Raw genomic sequence first — 23587 nt, 5'->3', positions numbered from 1 at the left:
GTGAGCGCGTCGCCGTAGCCCGATCGAAAGCGGGGCCGGTTCTGACCCCATTGGCTGCTGCCTCCAGCGCGTCCAGACGGAGACGGGGACGCTCATCATCGCAAGACGTCCTGACAGCAGCTGTGTTCTCTCCGGCCATGGCTGTTTCAGCGGCAACCAACGGCTCATCTACAAGTAAGTTAGGTTGCTTTTACTTTCGGGGGGCATGCCAAGTCGCCCCGACGGCAGGAAAAAGCTCATTTGCTCCCGGACGCAATTTGATGCGCATGAAAGTTTTGGAAACAACTCCACATAGGTGGAAGCGACCGAAACAATAATGTATAAACATATAGATCGCTGTGCAATTTTTTACGGTTTCATTGCTTGAAGGGAAAAAATTGTGACAATAACCATTTGTGGCGTAGCTCCGTGTTAGCACTCACAAGCTGTCTGGAGTAAGATACATAGATAGTAGCTAAAACTGTTACTGAAGAGAGGAACAGGTAATCTCCGAAAAGGGGAATATACTTCGACTTGATACTTGTTGGTGATAATGTATTTCGTATACAGTTATCAGCTGAAAAACTATTTTCTGTAAAATCATTTCCTTCTCTAAAACGTCGGATTGTGTTGGTGGTTTGATAGGCGATCTGATAGCGGCAAATTGAAACGTCTTGATAGCCTCACCAAATCTTCAGCTCACTAGACCACAATATTTGACTTTCTGTGTCGGCTGGTTTAGATGGAGTTGTTCGTTAAAGAGCACCGTAAAATAAGGCCATCAGAAAATCGCACACCGAAATCAGCTTCTGCTTAAGGGAACGGCTAAAAGTTCAACGGCTTTTGGTTTTCTGCAGTAAGACCTACAATGGCCTTTCGTGCATCCAAATTCAAAAAAGTTCTTGGAATACGTAAATGGAGGTGTGACCTAGTGCTAGGTTTAGTCTCCATTCAATAGTGGCAATAATACCGTGTGACAACCTACATGGCTATAGTTGTGTCGTGTGAAGAGCGAAGGCTTGGAACATAATATTGTTTGAAGCGCTCCCTTCACACGTCTAAATGAACGAGTATTCCTGCCGTTGTGCAGAGCCCGAGAACACGCAGGGGAAACAGCGAGATGACGGGCCCTGAGGAGAAAACAGGCCAGCTCCAAGCTTATTGAGTTAGGAGAGTGATGGCCACAGGTTTAAATTGTTGGAGGAATAAAATGCTTGTCACAAGACTTGTGCGGGGACTTTTCGACCTTCAAGGTCCTCTGAGTCACAGGTTGTTTCTGGTCATAGTGAATGTTGGCAGGGATAGGGGACACTACTCTGGACTCATACGATGTCCAGACAGATTAATTTGAATAATAATTGGAATTGGAATAGAAGTAATAATTGGAATATTTTTTTCCTTATCAGTGTGCATGTGACTGTTGTGTGTGTACATTTGTGTGTGCATGTGTGCTTCTGCATGTGTGTGTGTGTGTGTTTGCATGTATGTGGTTTTGGTGTGCATGTGTGTGTGTACGTGTTTTTGTGTATGTGTGCGCATGTGGTGTGTGTGCATGTGTGTCCTGTGTCCCGGCGCTCTCTGCCTGCCAGGTTTGGCTCTGGTTCACCTTGGCCACCTTGGCCCTCGTGGTGCTGCAGTCACAGGACTGTAGTAAATGGATCGGAGGGAGTTCAGGACTGAGCAGATTGGACGCTCTGGTGCTGTATGGTCTTTGCCTTTCAGCAGCTGAGATGACGCTGTGGAGCCCTGTGCCACGCTGGGCTTGAAGTTTGTCCTCTCTGTGTCCTTTCCACTCCTTCTGTCAGTGACTCACTCACAGCTGGTGGCCTCAGAGACATTTAATTCGTCACCCGTCACCTCCCCCTTTTGGGTCACCCGGGACACCCTCAGCGAAGTGGGTCAGGGGGAAGTACAAACCCTCAGCTGCTGTAGAGAGAGTGGGGAGACACACCTCCGATTCACCACACACTGAGTTTCCTCTCAGGAGGTGCAGCTCAAGTATCACAAAAGACTTCCAGGAACTCAGACAGTGAAACACAGAGGCCTGCCTGGTCGCAGTGCCGGGAGTCACTTTGCTGAGCCCTGGATGTCCAATTGCTGGAGGGAAGAGGGGCATCGCAACAAATTTACAGGCATTTAAGTTGCGTTGCCTCTCCATTTGGAAAGAGCAAGAAGTGATGAGTGCCTTTAATGTTATGCTGAACAGCCAGCTGAAAGCCATACATTTAAGGCCTGGTCAGTACATGGTAATTTTAACACTTACTTGAAAAGCTGCATTTTTTTGGGGCCGTGACCTTACATGCTTGTTAATTCCTCACTGGAGGCTATGAAAATATTACCGGTGAGTGTGAAACACTTTCCTCTTCCTCAGAACTGCTTGACAGTAAAACTGCTAAGTGAGTGTTTTAAATGACAATTGCAGGGACATTTCCCCGGTGAGATGTTGCTGTTGTGCACTTCTGCAAGATACTTAACCTGAATTACTTCACTGTGTGTGTGGCAGTAAACTGTGGCTGTATGTAACATGCGCACGCTAATCTGTGTCCTCACAAATCATGTGATCAGCTAAAGTAAAGCTGTGTCCATCATGTAGATATTCTCCCAGGGTTCTGGACCCTGCTATCACTCTAAACAAATGCACAGACAGGACAAACTCAAGACCTGTCCGATTCAGTGTCTCTGTTGCCATGGAGAGTTTGTGTATTTACAGGGTCAACAGGTATGGCAGTTTTTTGTGGGTCTTGTAGACCCTAGCAGATGTGCAGTTTTGTCAGTTTTTTTTTTCCCTTTTTTCATCCCTGTTCTCACTCACTCACTCACTCACTCACTCACTCACTTTAGGTGACTACACATTGCAAGAATGCTACTGGCCTGATACATCGCTTAGACGATTGAAAAGCATTATATAGCACCATGCAAATATTGAATATGAAAAAGAAAACCACAGAATGACCCCTGGGCACTCTTCCCCCAATGCTGATCCAGGTCACGAACTAACCCCCACCACCCTCCACCCCCAACCTTTCCCTGACCAGGCAGAGATCTCTTCCTCTCAGTTCTGCAGTGGCCTCACAGATCCACCTCCAGATTCCTTGCTGATATGTCAATCCAGTGTTTGTGCTGATCGATATCTGCAGGAAAGCATTCTTCCACTGCCGTGGGATGCTGATGTGGGTGAGAGGGCACTGCTGCCGAGTGCTGCTGTTTGGGGACGGGGGTTGTGAAACGCTCTGTGTTGTGTTCTTGACCATGTTGTTCCAAAGGTCATGCAGGCTGCCACATTCCAGTGACAGATGTGTATGTGTATGTGTGTGTGTGTGTGTGTGCGTGCGTGCGTGTGTGTGTGCGTGTGTGTGTGTGCGTGTGTGTCCCTGTTGTTGTCTTGAGAGCCCCTCTTGCTTGTGTGTTTGGAGCACTTAGTGTCATGGCAGTGCCATGTTTTGAGAATGCGTGTTTATGAAGTGTTGTGTAGTATTTTGGAATAGAGAAGTCAGGGACCAGGTTGTGGTTTTGGAGGATGGTGGCTCATTTAGCTCATATGGCAGCGCGTGGAATTCCCCCTTGTGATGCAGAGATCTCCAGAGGGGGATGTATGGAGCTGTTGACTGTGTGGTAAAGAGTCACCCACTCCCTCTCTTGCAGAAGCCAGCTGATTTGGGTGTATAAAGCCTGACTTCCAGTGACCCTTTGGCTGTGTGTGCCATTCTATTCTGACTCTTGTAGCAGTTTTTGTTGCCGCTGCTGCTGACCTCAGAACATCATTTGCATGGAAGCTTTCAGGTCTGGCCTACAGTCGCCCGTACCTATTTGTAAGTGAATAAGCAAGGTAAGCTTTTGTTATTCCTCTGTTGGAAAGGGCCCAACCAAAAGATGGAAGTGAATGATGCTTATAATATATTATATATTATGTGATCCTGTGTCCTGCACAGAAGGTTTGTACGTCATCTTCCATCAGCTATCGATGCCGCTTCCTGCCAATAGGGTTTTATACAGGAACCGCCTGCCGCCTGATTGGCCTGCGTTTGAGGCAGACTCAGTGTTATATCAGATTCTGGGAGTAATTATTTGTTTCTATCTGAATGAAATAGAATGTTTTTATTTTTCCCGATATTGAGCAATGGGACTGAATGAATGTGTCCTGACAGTCCTGAATGAGCTTCCATCTGAGTACACATGCATTGTTTGAATGAATGTTGGCTGGTGAAATGAACCTTTTCCTTCTATTATTCTGCTAGCGTATTGGTAACAGTAGGAAACGGAAGATCGTAGTTATCGTGCTAGATGGACGTTAGATATGTGTTGTTGAAGGGTATTGAACAAATTTTTGGGTATTTTTAGAAATTGCGTAAGTGTAGGCTACATTCACGATTGGTTGTCACCAACCAGAGTCTGGTTTATTGATTGGTCACTTCTGTTTCTGCGAAGGTGTTTACACTGGTGATAGGTGGGGTTCATGAAGCCATCCAAAGTAGGTGGAGTGAGTGAGTGCTGTCAGTCACTGCTTTGTATGAACCAATGCCAAGACTCTCCATTCCAACCTATATCCAGCTCAAGTGGGGCACTGACGTTGCATGCTGGCGGTACCTATTTTGGGATTCGTGATGCCTTACCCTCCCATTGCTAATGTACATCTGTCATATGAATGGCATTGGTAAGGCGCTCACAGATTTCAGCTTGCCGTTTCACTGGCATCTGAACGTAGTTAGTGGCTGTTATCATGAGTTGCTCAATGTTGGTGTTAGATGTGACTGACCACAGATTGGGGCAGTATGCAGATCGGGTTTGTGGGTTGTAACCTAGATCTAAACAGCTGGGAGTTGGTACTTTTCTGTTAATGGATTGAAATGAGTAACTGTCACTTGGTAACACGCAGTGTGTGCCTCATGGGCTATCCTGGAACAGCAGAACACCACTTACCCCCAAAACGAAACGTCACCATGCGTCAGATCATGCGTTTCTGACGGTCTTCGCGGTGAGAGGTGAGGGTTTTACGCCTCGCTCTACCTCTGACTGTTGCTTTGGCACCATTAGTAGATTAGTGGTTTGCCGGGATGTTTCACGGTTCAGTCCACAGCAAAAGGCAGAATGCAGAAAGCTGACCAGAGTAGTTGTGGTGAATTGAAAAGAAGGCTTTTCCCTCTCTAACGCCAGACGTGTGGAGGGCAGGGTGTTTGCCTGCACTGTGAAGAGCTATGGGGAGGCAGTGTAGCGTAGTGGTAAGGAGCCGAACTTGTAACTGAAAGGTTTGCGAGTTTGATTCCTTACTGGGGCACTGCTGCTGTACCCTTGGGCAAAGCACTTAATGCAGAATTGCCTCAGTGAATATCCAGCTGACTAAATGGGTAAAGTGTAAATAAATTGTAACCTGTGTAAGTTGCTCTGGGTGAGAGCATCTGATAAATGCCAATAATGTGATGTAAAATGTAATGTAATGGACCAGAGGAGGCTGAGAGTGGGAGGGGATCCTGCATCATTTTGCCAGTCCGGACCTGAAAGCACAGCTCTCTCCGGGAGCTGGCACTCCCAAGAGGCCAAGAGGCTACACTGTCACTTTTATTCAGGGCTTAATACTTCAGAAATACTCATTCAAACACGCATTCACTCTGCCTTAATTAATCTGTCGTACCACCGCTTTACTTAAAAAATTGTCGAATTCGCTCAAGGGGAACATATCCGCGTATTGGCGATTTAGAGTCGTTGTTTGGACTAATGTGATGTGACATTGTGGTTGTGCTAATTGCATGTGACTCATCTGTGCTAGAGCGTTTTAAAAGGCGCTGTCTTTGAAGATCCAGCTCTGGCACACTCCTGGCTGTGCCGGTGTGCGGGTGCGGGACGGGCGCTTTGGGCTGGCGCTGCTGGTGATCTGGCACAAGGCGGGAGAGTGTTTGGTTGAAAGCGCGCCAGGAGATAAGCCAAGAAGCAAACGCCAGGAAACGCAGGGCGTGCTGTGTGCAGGCTGGGGCCGTCCGCGTAGGCTTTGCTGGAATCCGGCATGCGTAACCTGGAGCGCCGAGGCTTTGTGTGTCCTTGCGGTTTGGCTCTGTATCTAATCGCTGACCTGCACCAGTCTGCTAGAGATGTAGGGGGAAAATGTGTATGGTGTGTGCTGCGTCTGGGTTAGTCATCGTACAGCGTGCTGGTTTGGGATTGGTCACTGTAGGGGGTGCTGTATCAGGATTGGCTGGTGTTTGATGTGTATCAGGACTGGCTATGGAGCGCGCCGGAAAGGTCAGACTCTCAAACTCCTCATGGGAGAAATCGCGAGGTGTGCTTTTCTGTATCTGTTTGTATTTAATTTCGTTGGTATAGCATATGTGTGTGTGTGTGTGTGTGTGTGTGTGTGTGTGTGTGTTTATGTCCATCCTTGTGTATCTGTGTATGTCTGTGTATCTGTGTGTGGGTGTGTGGGTGTACATGCGTTTGCTTTTCTGTTTGTGGGTGCATGTGTTTGTATGTAACACATGTGTGGCGTGATGCATGTGGCACTAGCTGAAACCGCAGCGCAGTGGCAGCAGTTTTGAGCAGGTGTTGAGGGTGTACATTATTTAAGCGCTGTCAGCTGGAGGGGGGGGGGGGGTACGGATGGGGGGGTGTGGATTGGGTGAATATGAACACGGCAGGACAGGGGGAGACCGGGGGGGGGTGGGGGGGTTGGCTGCATGTTATCAGGAAGCGCAGAGATTTATTCATGCGGAGCAGATTGGGGAGGTATGCATACAGAGCACACAGGCCTCAGTCAGGGGAGACCCGGCTCTCTGTGAGGCTTTGCAGAGGGCTTGGCTCCTCTCCGCTTTGTGTTTAGGGTGTAGCGTCATTGGGGAGCTCATTCCTCAGGTGCCCAGGTTTACTGCAGGTGAACCGGCTGCACACGTCCCCCGTACCACGCCCCACCTGTGACGTTTCCGTTACCATAGCAGCGGAGCGCTTGTGGTTTCGGGGTGGGTCCGTGTGTCAGGCTGTGAGGCTACTGGCGTTGCATTAATGGCCCCAAGGTGTGCGATTATGCAGAACGGGACATTTTGTGGTGGTGACAGCAGGGAACTCGACCGTAAAGAACTGTGTCGATTTTATTTTTAAAGACACTGAGGGCAGCCCTTGTGGGGAGGGTACAGGAAGCCCAGCACAGGTACAGAGAGCTAGAACACCTGAGCCTTCTGAATACTGAGCTCAGCGCTTTGCAGAGGGAACCAGCTCAACCCCAGGCGTTTCCCCCGAGCTGCGGAGAGACCGCTAGAGCTCCTTTTTATTTAATATTTGCTTTTTCTTAACTTTTAATTTACCAGTGAGTTCCCCAGGGAAAGAGAATCTCACAGAGGCCTGGCCAGGAATTCAGCTCTTATTACAGAGCACAGCACTGAATACAGTCATAACAAACCATTAGCTGAAATGAGGAGCAGCATAACAGGATAAAATTGGTGGGTTTATGTTAAAAACTTAAAAAACATGTTTTATCTCTCTATGAAGGGCTTTGTGATCTGGATTTGCAGTCTTGTAGAAGGATGAGATTATAAACGTGAGCATGCGAAATATTTTGGAGGCTGGTCCAGGGCCGCGGGGAAGAACACTCCTCTACCGAGCACACTTCTAACTGTGTACTGTCAGTGCGCTGAAACGAACCAAGATCTCAGAGTGAAGTAGACACAATTGTAGACACAATTCCCAAACATTAGCAGATTGCCTGGAATGTCAGTTTACCGAGAGCAGCTTTGTTAATACGAATGCAGCTGTTTCTGCATCCTCCTGTTAAGGAAGTTTGGATCATGGTGAGGTGAAAGGGTGCTTGCGGTTGGTGGCAGACCTCGCCGCTCTGTGACGGAGAGGGTACAGCATGTGCACACGTGAAGCCGCTGCGTGCGTTTGAAAAATCGGGCGCTGCGTGGGACGCGGCCGACGCCAGCTCTGCTGTAGCCGGCCTTCCAGGCGCGGCGGGATGCTTTCCCACGCCAGCCGACAGCTCGCAGCTGCTGCTCCATCTGTAGCCGGCAGGCCGTTCTGCTGGCGAGTGACGGCCTGTCAGTTTGCCTCCATCTGTACCAAAGTTTTGGGCAGAGTTGGTGCAGTAGTAAGGGCCTTTCCAACGTAGCTCCTCACCTTATCTGACCCACGAACCCAGCATCAGAGTCAGGCCTCTGCTGTTTTTCATTCAGCGTTTCCTGATTTGCGACGGCCCATCCTATCTGTTAGGGCCTTGTGTGGGTTTTCCCCAGTTGCTCTCTTAATTGTCTGAGTTATGGCTTTTCTGGTGGCTGTCCTGGTTGACAGGCATTGTCTTCTAAGAGCAGCATCTGAGTCATAGGGTTGGGTGTAGGTGTCATGTGGGATTATTATAGGGTTTCATTTTTCTGCTAGCTCTGTGGTCTGCTAAGAACCCTTGGTGTGTTGTGTAGTCTGTAGGCATCATTCACCTGTTTGAATATCTGTCTTCCACTGACTGGCTCTGTGACCCGCTGTGACGGAGTATGCGCTCTGACTGCCATACCAACGAGCCTGGCTCTTTGGCGTCGTGGTTAAAGTCGCATGGTTGGTACCCCGTAGACCCGGGTTCGAGGCCGGGTGGGGTGACTGCTCTCGCCCTTCGCTACACCCGCTGAGAGCTGTAGTTTGTAAGGTTTTGTTGATCTTCCTGTCTGTGCTTTTGTTCCCAGTGACCCCCTCCGTGGATGGTGGCTCAGGAAAGGCCCATGACTCTGGGAACCCGGAGTACCTGGCGTTCGTGCTGGTGCCGGTCTTCTTCCTGCTGGGTCTCCTGGGGGTTCTGATCTGTCACATCCTGAAGCAGAAGGGGTATCGCTGCACCACGGACGCCGAGGACGACGAGGACGAGTGCGTGGCGGACGAGAAGGACGCAGAGTGCGCTGCGGGTGAGTGACCTCGCGCCAGTGACCCGGTGGCGAAGAATGGAGCGCCAGTCAGAGCTGTGCACTGGAGTAAGGAATGGAGCACCGAGGGCTGTGCTGTTGCCAAGCGGTTTCTAGGGAAGTGTCAGAATCCTACCGAACAGCGGGGTGCTGCTTCATCACCTTTCTGCTTGATTGACAGAGATTTTATCCAGTTGCTGCCTGAATATAGACAGTAAGCCTTTTTATTTGTTTTATACTTAAGTGTGGGGAGGGAGTAGTTATATCTGGAGTGAACGCTTGGTTTTTGCAAAATTCATATTAAAATTCATAATGTAGTTAGTATTGTTGGTATTTAGCGTCATGTTTTGCAGTCATCATTAATCGCGTATGTGTTGTTGCACTCACTCGTAATCGTTATCAGCGTTTATCGGTAAGGGGTATATCCATCAGGTCAAGTCAAAATTATCATCGGTCACGTATTTGATACCTTTAGATATCGTCATTCTTCAGGAATTTGGGCTGGGCATCCAGGGCCCTCCCCAGCCTGTCCTGGGTGTGTGCAGTGCAGCATCTCCATGTAGGTCTGACCCCCTCATCCTCGGCTGAATGAACACAAGCACGGAAAATGCACTGTGTGATGAAAGAGCAAGTGAGCTGGACTAGGCGCTGCTGCTGTTAAATTCCACTTTTTGTGGTTTCATTGACCTGTCTTGGTGTTACCGTAACATGCAGTTCCGTGTTATCGTAGCGGTGTCTTTGTGGTGCCACTGTGCTTTCTTTATTGTTTTATTATGCCTTTTTCTGTGTTTCCCCTTTGTCGTCTGATGAAGTGTAAAGTGTGACCTAATGACCCCACTGTGTTTCAATGATGAGAATGATGACTGAAAAGGCTCAGATTTCTGTGGTGTGGTTTTTTTTTTGTGTGTGAGGACACCCGTCACTTCATTTCGCTAAGTCACATGTTCCAGAACACAGTGGTAGATAAGAAGTCCCCTTCACTTCCTCCCCCAGGTAAGAGACGGTTTCCCTAACAACACAGCCAGTCTGCCTCACTCCAGAGGAATTCTGATGAAAGCCAGAGAACACGCGGAACTCGGAAATAAAGTGCAAACAAGAAAACACCTCTGTCTAGAGAGGAACTCTCGATGGTCGGGATGTTTAGACAGAGCGTCGGTGTATCCCCTTACAGTGCATCTCCACCTGTTTCCTGATGCCTGTTTCTGCAGTAAAACCCCAGGAATCTGCGGTGGATGGTTGAGGTCATCACCTTGCAATTCATGAACATGTCATTATGTTCATGTGAAGTAATTTCTAGTGAATGTTGCGGAAAATGGGAATTTTGTCAGAAGGAAGAGGTGGTCCGGTCACCGGATATCTCTGGTTATCTCCCACCCATGATGATTTTCTTGAGTTTTCACATTCCTCAGATAAAATCCTGTGTGTTTCTACAAGCTCAGTGTTTATTTCCCTGGCCCAGTGCCCCAAAGCTCCCACCCTCTCACCCTGAAGAGTGATCACAGCACGATCAGACTCACTCACACATGAGCATAGATGCCTGCCACCCTCTCACCCTGAAGAGTGATCACAGCACACTCACTGACGTTTAGTGAGCTCTCAGACTCACTCACACATGAGCATAGATGCCTGCCACCCTCTCACCCTGAAGAGTGATCACAGCACGATCAGACTCACTCACACATGAGCATAGATGCCTGCCACCCTCTCACCCGAAAGAATGATCACAGCACACTCACTGACGTTTAGTGAGCTCTCAGATTCACTCACACATGAGCATAGACCAGAGAATGGCCTGTATTTACTCCTCAAATCTGTGCATTGACCTACAGACCCTTTTCATGCTGTTAACAGATGTGTTTAGATGGATAAAGATCAGGATTGGATCAGTGCATTTCCCTGGAACAGACCCTGCACTTCTGTACTTAAGTATTCACACACACTCACACACACACACACACACACTACACAGAAATACAAACGTATAGTTTTGTAATGGACTCGCACTGTAAGAACGTTACTCCTCCTCTTGTTTGAACTTGAAAGTTGGCACCGCATTGTTGCTCTGAGTGAAGCATCGGGCAGCTGCTAGGGCGGGATCAGTGCAGGAGAAAGCTTCTGCCATTATTACTCGGTGAGCAGGAACTGCTCAGTGTTCATCCTAACACCAGGTTATGGGGAAATTTCATCTTCTCATTTCCTTTATGGTTTGTGGCACTGTGGTGCTGTAATTACATCAGAGGTACAGGCCCACGCATACTGCATACAGAGATAAGAGGATCATACATACTGTGTTGGGGTAAAGGCAACACAGACTGACACTCTTGAACAAAGCCTGTTCTGACAGTGAGTCAAAACTCAAGATCTGCATCTGTTTCCACTTGGCTCACTGGCTGCGCACGCACACGCACACTCGCATGTTCATCCACACACACTTGCACATACCCATACACATACATACACACTTGCGCATATGCACACATATGCCCTCTTCTACATATACACTCACATTCTTTTCACTGGAACGAAGTAAAAAAAGATGTTTCAGTGGCAGTACTGCTTCCTGGTACAGCTCCTTCTCTTCAGCCTGCTGTGTGTGTACCTGTGTCACATAAGGGATCCTCTGTGTGTACCTGTGTCATATAAGGTAGACTAGCTGTGTGTGTATCTGTGTCACATAAGGGATCCTCTGTGTGTACCTGTGTCATATAAGGTAGACTAGCTGTGTGTGTAGCTGTGTCACATAAGGTAGACTAGCTGTGTGTGTACTTGTGTCACATAAGGTAGACTAGCTGTGTGTGTAGCTGTGTCACATAAGGTAGACTAGCTGTGTGTGTACCTGTGTCACATAAGGTAGACTAGCTGTGTGTGTAGCTGTGTCATATAAGGGATCCTCTGTGTGTACCTGTGTCATATAAGGTAGACTAGCTGTGTGTGTAGCTGTGTCACATAAGGTAGACTAGCTGTGTGTGTAGCTGTGTCACATAAGGTAGACTAGCTGTGTGTGTACCTGTGTCACATAAGGGAAACCCGTTATGTTGGTGTGTTCAGGCTGGGCCCAGGTGTGCTGGCCCACCTCTGTGGGTGCTGGCATATGGTGCGGCGTCTGCTGGAGATGGGACACACCCTGGTGTGAGTCAGCCTCTGCCAAGTTCACCGGAGGGTTGGAGTGAGAGAGCACTCCAGTGTGTGATGCTCTCAGCTAGGGCTTGATCATGCATCCTCTTACTGATACTCACTGAAACACTCATCGTTAGAATCAGCCCTTGCGGGAATGATGATCTCTGAGAATTATTCCATTGTGTTCCTGTGGGTGGCTTGTTTAACGTGTTGCTTATTTTATTCCGAGTTCAGAAATGTTAAATCCACATGACAAAAGTCATGTGTTGTTTGTGGTTTGTTTTCGTACCTGCTTCTTTTTGCAGCTGTTTAGCTATATTTCACCTCAGGGTCGAGTCTCTGAGCAGTTCCTCAGCATCGGTCTTTTAACTAGATGGAATGTGATTGTTTTTGAAATGGTTCACTATAAGAAAAACTATTCTCACCACAAAGTTTTTACGTCAGTGCAAAGACCGTGTTGGTCAGTTTATTGATTGCTTTGGTCTAACTAAATCTGTCAATTATTTCAACCTGAAATCTTGTCTCCTCTTGCAGCTTTGCCCAGTCTCAGTGTGTTGTGCTGTATCGGTGTGTGTGCTCCCCTGGGAAATGGCCAGTGGGTGGCGCTGTCCTTGTTACAGTTCCCCCTTATACAGTTGGGAGTGAGTGAACTTGGCGATGAATAGTTTTCATCATTAATCACGGTTACTTATTGTTCATTTAAAGGTTGTTTGTCCAAAACGGTCTGTTAGGATGAACAGTGAGAGGGTGGGTGAGCCAGCCGAGGCCAGTGCTGTGCTACCGCAGTGAGCTATGCACGCGTCTGGGGATGAGGGCTGTCCGGCTTTGCACACTGACCTACAAGAGACAGACGGAAACAGATGGCAGAATTCAGCGCAGGAAGTGCCTGCTTCTCGCAGCAGAGGTCAGTGTGGGGCCGCGTGAAGACTTTTCTGCGGGGTAAGCGTGCAGCCGGAAGGGAGGAAGGAAGCACCGGGGTGTGGGGGAGTCTGCGGAGATTGTGTCCGAAAAATAGCCCTCCGTGCAGGAGCAGATGGAGCTGCTTCCTTAGAGGGCACTCGTGTCTGATTTTTTTAAAACTCTTCATTAAATGTGTTTAATCCCTGTAAGTGGAAGTGTCATGCTACCAGAGGGATTACGAGTTGTGAGTAAACAGGATCCGGCTCTTTACAGAACTCCTTAAGGAGAAGGTCAGGCGGAAGAGGAGGGCTTTGTTTGTCTGGCAGACACCCTCATCTGGGCCTCTTTCAAACACAAATTTCAAGTCTTCTTACAGTGAAAACAATGTCCAAGTATTCAGCACAGGGTGGGGTATGCAACTGTAGATCAACAATTCAGTACCATAATAGGGGTATTATTGTGTGTTAATGGAAGCTTGCAGTGGAGTCTGTGTTGGATGTAGTGGAGTCAAATTCAGACGAGCTTTATTGGCACGACTACACAGAGGCACAGGATTGACAACGCCATTTTCATAGTCATATGCCAGCAAAATGACAGCTGAAAAATAAATACACACACACACACACACACACACTCTCACACACACACACACACACGCGCGCGCATACACACTCACGCACACACACACACACACACACACACACACATTCTCTCCATGCTATGGGCTTGCTCAGCGCTGTTCTTGTTGGTAATAAAGTATGGTACAGTGTCTAGGTCCCGGACAGTCAGTATGAATCACCTGTATGCAGAGTTTACTGGTTACCAGGCACATGCTCAGCGTGTGAGGGACCCCAGGCCACGACCTCCCGCTGAGCCCTGGTTCCAGGCATGCAGCGACACAGGATCACAGCATGCAGCTCTCTCCAATCGCAGGCTGATCCCACACTCACATGAACACGTGCACGGCGTCGTGCTCACACAGCTGTGTGTGTGTGTGTGTTTTCCCCCAGAGCTGAACGACACCTTCAGTGACAGCAACAGCGACACAGTGGGTCAGATCGTCCACTTCATCATGAAGAATGAAGGTGAGTACCTGTTACCTGCGGCACCCTCTGAACCGAGAGGACGGGTGTGTATCTGCAGCGTGTGCGGCTCCTCACCCTCAGCATGTGCAGTACTGAACTGGCTAAACGAGTGTGTTATATAAATGTTGAATACTGATCATGAAAAATATGATGGGATCATGAGAAACATGATAGCACTGGTCTGCAGAGTCTGCGCAGTCTGCTGCATGATGCTGCTGGATTGGACAGAGTCTGTGCAGTCTGCTGCATGATGCTGCTGGATTGGACAGAGTCTGTGCAGTCTGCTGCATGATGCTGCTGGTTTGGACAGAGTCTGCGCAGTCTGCTGCATGATGCTGCTGGTTTGGACAGAGTCTGCGCAGTCTGCTGCATGATGCTGCTGCTTTGGACAGAGTCTGCGCAGTCTGCTGCATGATGCTGCTGGTTTGGACAGAGTCTGTGCAGTCTGCTGCATGATGCTGCTGGATTGGACAGAGTCTGCGCAGTTTGCTGCATGATGCTGCTGGTTTGGACAGAGTCTGCGCAGTCTGCTGCATGATGCTGCTGGTTTGGACAGAGTCTGCGCAGTCTGCTGCATGATGCTGCTGGTTTGGACAGAGCCTGCACAGACTCCTGCTACAGCTCCTGCCACATGCCTGGACCCCGCGCAGGAAGCAGGAATGTGACACGGTTTATCCTGCAGCCGGAATGTGTCTCGTGTTGTTCTGGGGAACGTCCAGCTGACGCAGTTTGGCAGGAATAGGACAGATGATCTAATTTGGCTGATCCGGGGTCATTGTGAAGCTTCCTCCCGATGCTCAATCTCAGCCTCTCATCTAGAGCAAGGCAGCAGCCTCAGGAAGACCAGCTGATCTGAGAACAGTCTTAAGCCTCATGTTTGGGCTGTCCTCCCTCTAGTGTTTATGAACCGGTTTTTATGTAAAGAAAAGGAGCCTAAAGGGCATGGGTATGTGGGCAGGATGACCTGTATTCTCACTGAGCTTTGTGATAGATTTTCACAATGGGGGTGTGGCCTCCCAGGGGAATGAGCTTGTCATGAAAGCCTTACTGTGTACAGAAAGCACAGTCTCACTCTGGCGAGAACCCGTTTACCACTGGTTTTATTTAGGATGAGGCAGTCTGAAACGTTGCATTTGATCTTGTTTCTCCAGCAGTGGTAGTTGTTTTCAACCAGAATTACACAACACAGTGTTACTAGCGGAGCTAGTTCTCCTGCACATTTCTTCATCATGGATAATTTTAGGAGTGGCTTTCTTACTCCCACCTGGCTTCTTTAGCCTTGCAGGTGAGGACAGTGCTAAAGGTCATCCCCTGTGTTTAACACCAACAGCGGGACAGGTTTAACAGGCATAGATCTTGAGCCGAAAGCCCAGACCTTGTAACACCCGCTTCTGTTCATAAGGAATGCCTGGGGCTGAGTCTGCAGTGGGAGTTTGTGTGATCGAAAGCCTCTTATCCCATCACAGTCATCCATATTTCTCAGTTGTGGACTCCCATGGGATGTCCACAGAGAGCCACAGATGTCCCAGGTCAGACACACACACAGTCAGCAAACAGGTACACAGGGCAGAGCCGTGTGCAGCCATACACAACTCTGGGAGATCGCTATGGCAACGCTGGGAGGCTGAACCCCTGGCGTAACGTCCACTGTGGCCGTCTTCTTCACTCTCATACGTTATGTGGGGTGTTTCTTTTTATTTTCTCGAGCCTGTAGTGTGTGTTCTCCATTTTGTTACCTGCATCATGGGCTGTTACGAGGTTATGTGGTGTTGTAGAAACGTGTTTAAATGTTGTCAGTTCAAATGTCGTCAGTTGTCCATTTGGATCGGTTCAAGGGAACGCACCTGTTTCACACTGTATATCAATGGGCTGATGTTTTCAGCACGGTTGCACATGCACCTATGCGCATTGGAGTGCAGCTTAACTCCTTAGAGGGCTTGTGTTGTCACTTCCTCCTCTCCTGTGGGAACAAAAAACTACACTACACTACACTAAGGTACATCCTTGGTGGTGTCATTTTATTATTTTTAAAAGCTGTAAGTAGGAGTGTTGTTTTTTTTTAATAGCTCTTTTGTTTCCCACCTTCACTTTCTCCCTTTCTCCCCCTCTCTCCCTCTCCCTCTGTCTCTCTGTACAGCTAACTCGGATGCACTGAAAGCCATGGTGCATGACAACAGTGTGGATTCTGAAGGGTAAGGAGCCTGTCTTAACTGTACTAACTGTTTCTCTCTGCAGTTAAAGACAAAATACCTGCTGTGATGTAACACTTAAAACACTGCCTGTTCGCTGCGGAAAACCTGTGATTGAGACAGTGTATACATTACAGAATGTTTCTGGCTCTGCTTGAAAGGTGTTTGAAATAAGGCTGACGGGATGTGATTGCCCTGTCAGGCACTAGGTGGCAATATTTCCTTTGCTGTAAGATGCACTTACACCATGCAGTGTTTGAGTGGAAAGGGGCCCTGCTTGCCAAGCCAGTACAGATGAATAATCCTAAACCTGCTATAACCTGCTGGAATAGGTGCGAAACACACATAAATCCAGACACCCTTTCCCTGTAAATGTATTTCATTCCTTGGGTGAGGTTGGAGAGGTGCATCGTGGGTAGGGGGTGAGCTGTAATGGCGGCTCTGCAGAGACGCAGCTGCGTGTGTGGGGCGCGGTGGTGGGGGGGGTGAGGGATGGCGGGTCATTGGGTATTCTGCGGGCGTCGCCATGGCCATTCTCTCCGCCATCGTCCCGGGTCTCCACGGGAGAGCCTCCTGCCAGCGGAGCACTTAGGCCGGCGGGGTGTCCGCGGTTTGGGGGATTTATGGGATGCGGTGAGGGGGGGGGGGGGGCACTGCGTTGAGGCTTGCGCTGGTGGGCGGGGATCCTGCAGAGGTGCTCCTGAACATTAATCCGAAAGCTCTGTGTCCCACACCCTGCTGCTCTCCCTGTCCCATTCACACACCTCCCTGTGTCTCTGCTAGCATACACACACACACACACACACACACACACACACACACACACACACACACACACACAGGCAGACCTACACATACAGGCAGACCTACACACACACACACATCTATACACACACACATACACACTCATGCACAACCACACACAGGCACACATACACACTTGAATGCCTATACCTACCTACACACACACACACACACACACACACACACACACACACACACACACACACAGGCAGACCTACACACGCACACACACACACACACACACACACACACCTATACACACACCCACACACGAATACACACTCATACTCACAAACTCACTCATACACACAGACTCACTCATACACACTCACACACACTCACTCACTCAATCACACACGAATGCATGTGTGTTTTACCATGCTGTACCCTCCCTCCCTGTGACTGGCAGTGTTCCCTGCCGAGCTGCTCCGCCCTCCTGTCTCTCTGCCCCCGCATCTGAGAGCAGCGGAAGTGATCAGTGTGAGGCCGGCCGCCTGTCACGGCCAGCGCCGCTCTTTAAGTAATTAAATTTATCCACCGGAGGCGCACGGAATTTCAAGGGAGTGCAGGATGAGAGGGCGGAGATTGCTCTGAGTCAGAGAGCTGTGGCTAAGCGGGCCCACACTGCAGGAAGGCAGGATGCAGACACTATGCTGACAGGGTGAAGCCGTTCGAATAGGCCGGTCCCGTCGAACGTTAGCACGGCGCTAACGCAGTTTAACGACTTCTTCACACTAGGCTGAGGAACACTGTGTTCTCTTGTACTTGGCTTCCGTTTCTTAGCCAGGTTGCACAAGTTAACCTGTGGCAGGGCTTGAATGGTGTTATACTCACACTCACTGGTCTGGGAGTGTTGATAGCCTGGTCTGACACTGTTGAGTGCCTGCTAAATTCATGTAATGTAATGTAATGTAATGTAATGTAATGTAACACTACGGCATATACTATGGCAGAGTTGTTTGCATTGACTGTTTCACACTGTGAATTTACTCCTATCAGATTACCCAGAAATGTGAGACTTTTTATTGCTATTGGTGGGTAACTCACTACAGTAAAACAAGTCACACCACGTGTCTTGATTTCCCAGAAGCAGGTAAAGTGCTGTGTGCGGTATATTCAGTACATTGATAGCTCTCCAGTGGCCAGTCTCTCTTTGTTGATGTTAAATCAGGTGGGATATTTACGGGGTTACTCTGAGCTCAGAAATAAGCAGCTGTGTCGAGTCTTAACCGCTGGCCCTTTAATAACTGATCAAAGGCCTAGATCTCGTCTCTGTACTGAATTGCTTTCATAAAAATAGGCCAGTGACTGACACCCTGATTCATATGGTGACCTACAGAGTGCAAGCATGGTATAATCCTATGATATACTGCAACTATTATGGAAATAATGTACAGCCATACACACATACATGTAGTAATATGATATGCTACAAGTATGAACTATAGTGCTGTCGTGTGATAGTGCTTGAATGGTATAGGACTGTAATGGTATGGAATGCGGCTGTAGTGGTACAGCGCATTGATGTAATGATGTAAAAATCTTCTGTCTGCAGGCCCACCACCCCGAACTCGCCCACCTCGCCCACCACGCCCTTCTCACCCACGCCCCCCATCACCCCGGTGTCGCCGGGGGCGCCGGCGGGCGCGGCCAAGCACACCTGCAGCCACCTGCACACGATCGGGGGCGTGGGCGGGCACAAGAACATCTGCAACCGCTGCAGCCAGAAGAAGTGGCCCCTGATGAGGCAGGGGAGTCGGGCCCGGGGGGCCGACCGCCGCAGTCACCCCGGAGAGGTCACTGTGCTGTCGGTGGGCAGGTGAGGGCCGGGGTGGGGCCTTATCCCCACTGTGAGTGGGTGTGCGTGTGTGTGAGAGAGTGTGTGGGTGTGTGTGTGTGTGTGTGTGTGTGTCTGTCTGTCTGTCTGTCTGTCTGTCTGTGTGAGTGTGAGTGTGTGTGTGTGAGAGAGTGTGTGTGTGTGTGTGTGTGTGTGTGTGTGTGTGTGTGTCTGTCTGTCTGTCTGTCTGTCTGTCTGTGTGAGTGTGAGCGTGTGTGAGCGTGTGTGTGTGTGTGTGTGTGTGTGTGTGTGTGTGTCTGTGTGTATGTGTGTGAGAGAGTGTGTGTGTGTGTGTGTGTGTGTGTGTGTCTGTGTGTCTGTCTGTGTGTATGTGTGTGAGCGTGTGTGAGAGAGTGTGTGTGTGTGTGTGTGTGTGTGTCTGTCTGTCTGTGTGAGTGTGAGCGTGTGTGAGCGTGTGTGTGTGTGTGTGTGTGTGTGTGTGTGTGTCTGTGTGTATGTGTGTGTGCGTGTGTGTGAGCGTGTGTGAGCGTGTGTGAGCGTGTGTGAGCGTGTGTGAGCGTGTGTGAGCGTGTGTGTGTGTGTGTGTGTGTGTGAGAGAGAGAGAGAATGAGAGTGTGCGTGAGAGTGTGTGATGGTGAAAATGACACAGTGGTGTGTTGGTTTGATGCCACTGTAGTTTATGTGTGATAATTTGATGGAAAAGTCTCTGATGGTGAGAAAGCATGTTTCTCTGTACTGCTGTCTGTGGGAGAATAGGTGTATGTGAGTTGTATGGACAGCACAGATAAAACCTGTTTAGAGATTTTGACAGGATCTGAGTGCAGAAAGTCTACCCACATTAATGAGCAGGCACAGTGAAGCTGTATTAGAAAGACAGAGAGCCACACTGAGCGTAGTAATGCATTATGACACCATCACTGTGTTGGTTATCCACGCTGTCGCGCTATACTGCCTACAGATGCAGTGCACTCTGGTGGGGTATGCTGCCCCCTGGTGGCTGTTAGTGTCCTCACTGTGGAGGAGGAGGAAGTACTTGTGGAAATCAGAGAAAGCGACTGTTGCTAAGATCCCACGTCCTGACAACAGGTTCAGCTTTAATATGTTAATTTGGGTTTTGCTCCGCTAACCCATTTAATGCATCAGTCAGGCTGATTATGAGGGAGATCAGTGCTCAATAACATGCTAAATGATGTATTCCTAATATTAAAGGATGGTTCTCACATCGGAGGGACTACATGTTGGTCAGATTAGGGAGACATCAGGGTAGCTGGGATATCAACGGAGGAGTGGACTTTAGGCAACCTCTGTCGTAATTTACCATAGCAAGTTCTGCTTTTTTAGTCCCTGGTGGTGTGGCACATGTTGGCTCTTGCCACCTCTTGCCTTTCATGTCCCTGACTGTGGCGGATGCTCTAGGCCATTCATTACCAGTCCTTCATCAGCAATCGTAGCGAGAGCTAATGTCCCCCCACTCCTCTTTTTAAACAATCGTTTGAATGCTAAGTGGCGTTTTTAATTCGCCATTTACACAAAAGGGAAAGAGCGCGGGGGTCATTCCCAGCAAGGTGTGAAAATTAATGTACTGATTTAATTAACATTTTAAAGTGCGAATTTGCTCTTGAGTGAAAATAACATTTCTCCAGCACCTGACTCCCGGCTCAGGGGAACGCTCTGGCAGTAGCAGGGAGAGAGGAGCATTTGGCCTGCCTCAGAACACAGCGCATTTTCAAGGGCTGCTCCATCCTTCCAGAGCTCGTTTCCCTACAGTAGCTGGTACATTAGCACAGTCGCCATTGGTACATGTATATGACTTGCCTGTACACGTGTGTGTGTGTTTGTGTGCATGCGCATGCATGTGTGTGCGCGTGTGCGTGTGTGCGTGTGTGTGCGCGTGTGTGTGTGTGTATTTGTGTGCATGCGCATGCATGTGTGTGTGTGTTTGTGTGCATGCGTGTGTGTGTGCACGTGTGTGTGTGCATGAGTGTGCGTGCATGTGCATGAGTGTACGTGCATGTGCATGGGTGCGTGTGTGTGTGTGCATGTGTCCTTTTAACAGAGCTGCACTGTTAACGTAACCCTCTAGCTTATATACCTGTTAGCGTGTCTTCTGCTAGTTTATCGATACCGCACGATCCCTCTGAATTGATCAATCAGGCTAAATCCTGAGTGAATGTGCTGCCGATAAACCGGGACTGGGGTTTATTTTCAGAACCAGGCGAAACCTTTGCTCTGTCAGTCTTTGTGTGGAGTGTGTGAATGAACTGGAGTTTCGGAGGGGAGCAGGGTAATGGCTCCATCATTTTCCTCACTCTCTGCCTGCGAATGGCAAACTGATCAGGGGTCAGCAAAGGGCTCGACTGACCGCTTGATCTTACTGGTCTGGGATGTCGTCACGGTGGAGTGACCGCGCTCGCTTCTGTCCTGTCCTTCAGATTCCGAGTGACGAAATGTGACCCCAAACCGGCGAAGGAGAGGCGGACGCTGATCATAACGGAGGCCAATGGCTCGGTGCCGTCATCTCCCGTGGAGAGGGAACCCCGCAGCAGAACGGGCTCTGAGCGGGAGGTGAGCAGGGTTCCGGCTCGGCTGACGAACATGGCACGCTGTTGCATCACCCCTCAGTACAGCGTGCACAACTGTTTAATCATTCATTCATTCATTCATTCATTCTTGGTTTTAGGAAAAAAAGGAGAGCGCAAAGTGACAGACGTAGAGGTGAGTTTATTGATTTATTTATTTATTTTTTATTCAACTGAAAAACTTTTAACCCAGAATAAAGTATACTGACAGAAGCACCATTACCGTTGGTTGTAAATATTGCTAACTTTAGCATGTTCAGAGCGTTGGTCGTTCAGAGCTGGTCCTTGTTAAGCGGAGTGTTGTGCTGTTTCCTGTAGAGGAGAGAAGCTTCCTGTGCAGAGACGCGGAGGCCCCAGCTGTGTCTGTGCCCTCACAGGGAAGTGGAAGGAAGAATTTCGGATTTTAACCCCAAAAATTAGCGATAGAGTGATGTCATCATCGGTGATCAGAGCCTACGAGCAGAGGCCTTGGGGCTCGCCTTAGTGGGTGAGCACAAGGATGAGGAAGAGGATGAGGATGATGATGAAGGTCGGAGGCCCCTCCACACAAGTGCATCCCCTCCACTGACAACACACCAACTTCCTGTCACAAAAGGGAAGGGTGAAGGACCAGGACAATTTCACTGGTCAGACTGCTGGTCATACACCACAGTCACACACACACACACACACACACACACACACACACACACACACAGATGCAGTGTTCATACCAACAATTGTGGCCAGTGTGGCTCAAGCAGGCTGATGTTTAATGACTTCCGTAGGTATGCATGGAGTAACTGTGCAGAGGGCTCTGTTTATAAGCCTTGGTTTTTTTTTATTATTTTTTTAAAAAATTGCAATATTGCAACCAGAAGAAGGGAGTGGACCAGGAACGCTCATGCAGAGCGGTTGAGCGGTCGAGCACTCAGTGAAACACGACCGCGGTCACAGGGGGCAGTTGCGTGGTGCTTGCGTGAGGGGCTAGTTCGACCACTGTGCTAAACACGGTCATTCAGAAAGCTGAACAATGTGCCTAGTGTTTCAAATCCTCTTACCGTACAATCTCTGCAGAATCGTAATGTCTTAACTCGCCAAAGAAATGCATGGATTTTCAGCTGTTTCCTCCTCCAAATATCTAAACATTTTTTTTCCTCTTACTGAATTTTGAATGGCTGCCAAAGAACAGGATTAATTTAATTAGGAAAAAAAACAACAAAGTAACATTTTAAATAGACAATGTTTCAAATGGCTGTGAGAAGCTAATTTTTTTTAGTCATTAAAAATGAAGTCCATAGAGGCCATAAACTCTAACAGCAGGTGAGACGTATACCTCCTACAGAATTTGTATATAATACAGTCTTCATAAGTCTCTTCTGATGTGTGCAGAACTGTAGAAGCATCCTGGCTCTGGTCAGTGCTTCCCCAAGTTTATGCCATGCTTACACTTATTCATCAGTGTAGTGTAAAATAAGCCTCAGGCGGACGGCCTTGCAGTGAAACCAAAGAACTCTGAACCAGTGCTGGATCTCAGTGGGTTTCTCCACTCGTACACCTTCCACCACCCACAGGAATGTAGATCTCTTCTGGAGGTCACACGGTATTGCTGTTTTACCCGTTTCTTTGAACTTTACCCTTCTGCCTGTTTTTTTTTTTTTTTTTTTGGACTGACTGACTGAAAGTTGTATGTCAATTCTTCAGACTCTGTACTAGGTGAGCAAGATGCTGTAACACTCTGTGTTGTATGTACATTTCTGTGTGTGCGTCTGTGTTTCTGTGTGTGTGTCTGTGTTTCTGTGTGTGTGTGTGTGTGTGTGTGTGTGTGTGTGTGTGCACGCGCGCACATGTGTGTGTGCATGAGTGTGTGTACATTTGAAAGTAACTGTTCACTTCATTCACAAAGGTGATAACTTTAAATGTTTACAAATGCTGTGTGACTTCTCTGTTTCCTCTGGAGTATTCTGCTCTTACCGCTACATCTGTCAGACCCTGCATCCAGAAACTGATTCCAGACTTTTTATAACACAACAAGCAGCTATTTATGAACGTATTAGGATGCTATAATATCTGCAATATCCATTTCTGTGATGTCTAAAAGATCCATTGCACGTAAATATTTGATTATTTTAACTCTTTTTAGCTGTCAGGTAAATGGACAGGCTAACATTTGCATGACCAATACGCACGTTTCTCGTCTCTCACACTGGTCTGCCTGTCCTCTCCTCACATTCTGTGACTTTTATCATCTCAGAGCAAACAGTCAGAGCTATAATTATCCAGACCTTGGGCCAGT

At 48.5% G+C, this 23587-nt stretch overlaps 1 protein-coding gene across 1 annotated transcript; it reads left to right on the top strand.

Moving 5' to 3' along the window:
* rell1 (RELT like 1) lies at nt 1-23006 on the top strand. Its single transcript, XM_036550814.1, has 8 exons — nt 1-174; nt 8628-8843; nt 13868-13942; nt 16080-16134; nt 18491-18754; nt 21166-21298; nt 21414-21448; nt 21631-23006. The coding sequence occupies exons 1-7, from the start codon at nt 138-140 to the stop codon at nt 21435-21437; spliced, it is 804 nt and encodes a 267-aa protein (XP_036406707.1). The 5' UTR covers nt 1-137; the 3' UTR covers nt 21438-21448; nt 21631-23006.
* The last annotated feature ends 581 nt before the right edge of the window (nt 23007-23587 follow it).

The sequence above is a fragment of the Megalops cyprinoides genome, chromosome 18 (genome assembly GCF_013368585.1).
Source record: "Megalops cyprinoides isolate fMegCyp1 chromosome 18, fMegCyp1.pri, whole genome shotgun sequence".
NCBI classification, from domain to species: Eukaryota; Metazoa; Chordata; class Actinopteri; order Elopiformes; family Megalopidae; genus Megalops; species Megalops cyprinoides.
The sequence above is the reverse complement of the archived record's forward strand: the minus strand, read 5'-3'. Positions and strand labels throughout refer to the sequence as shown.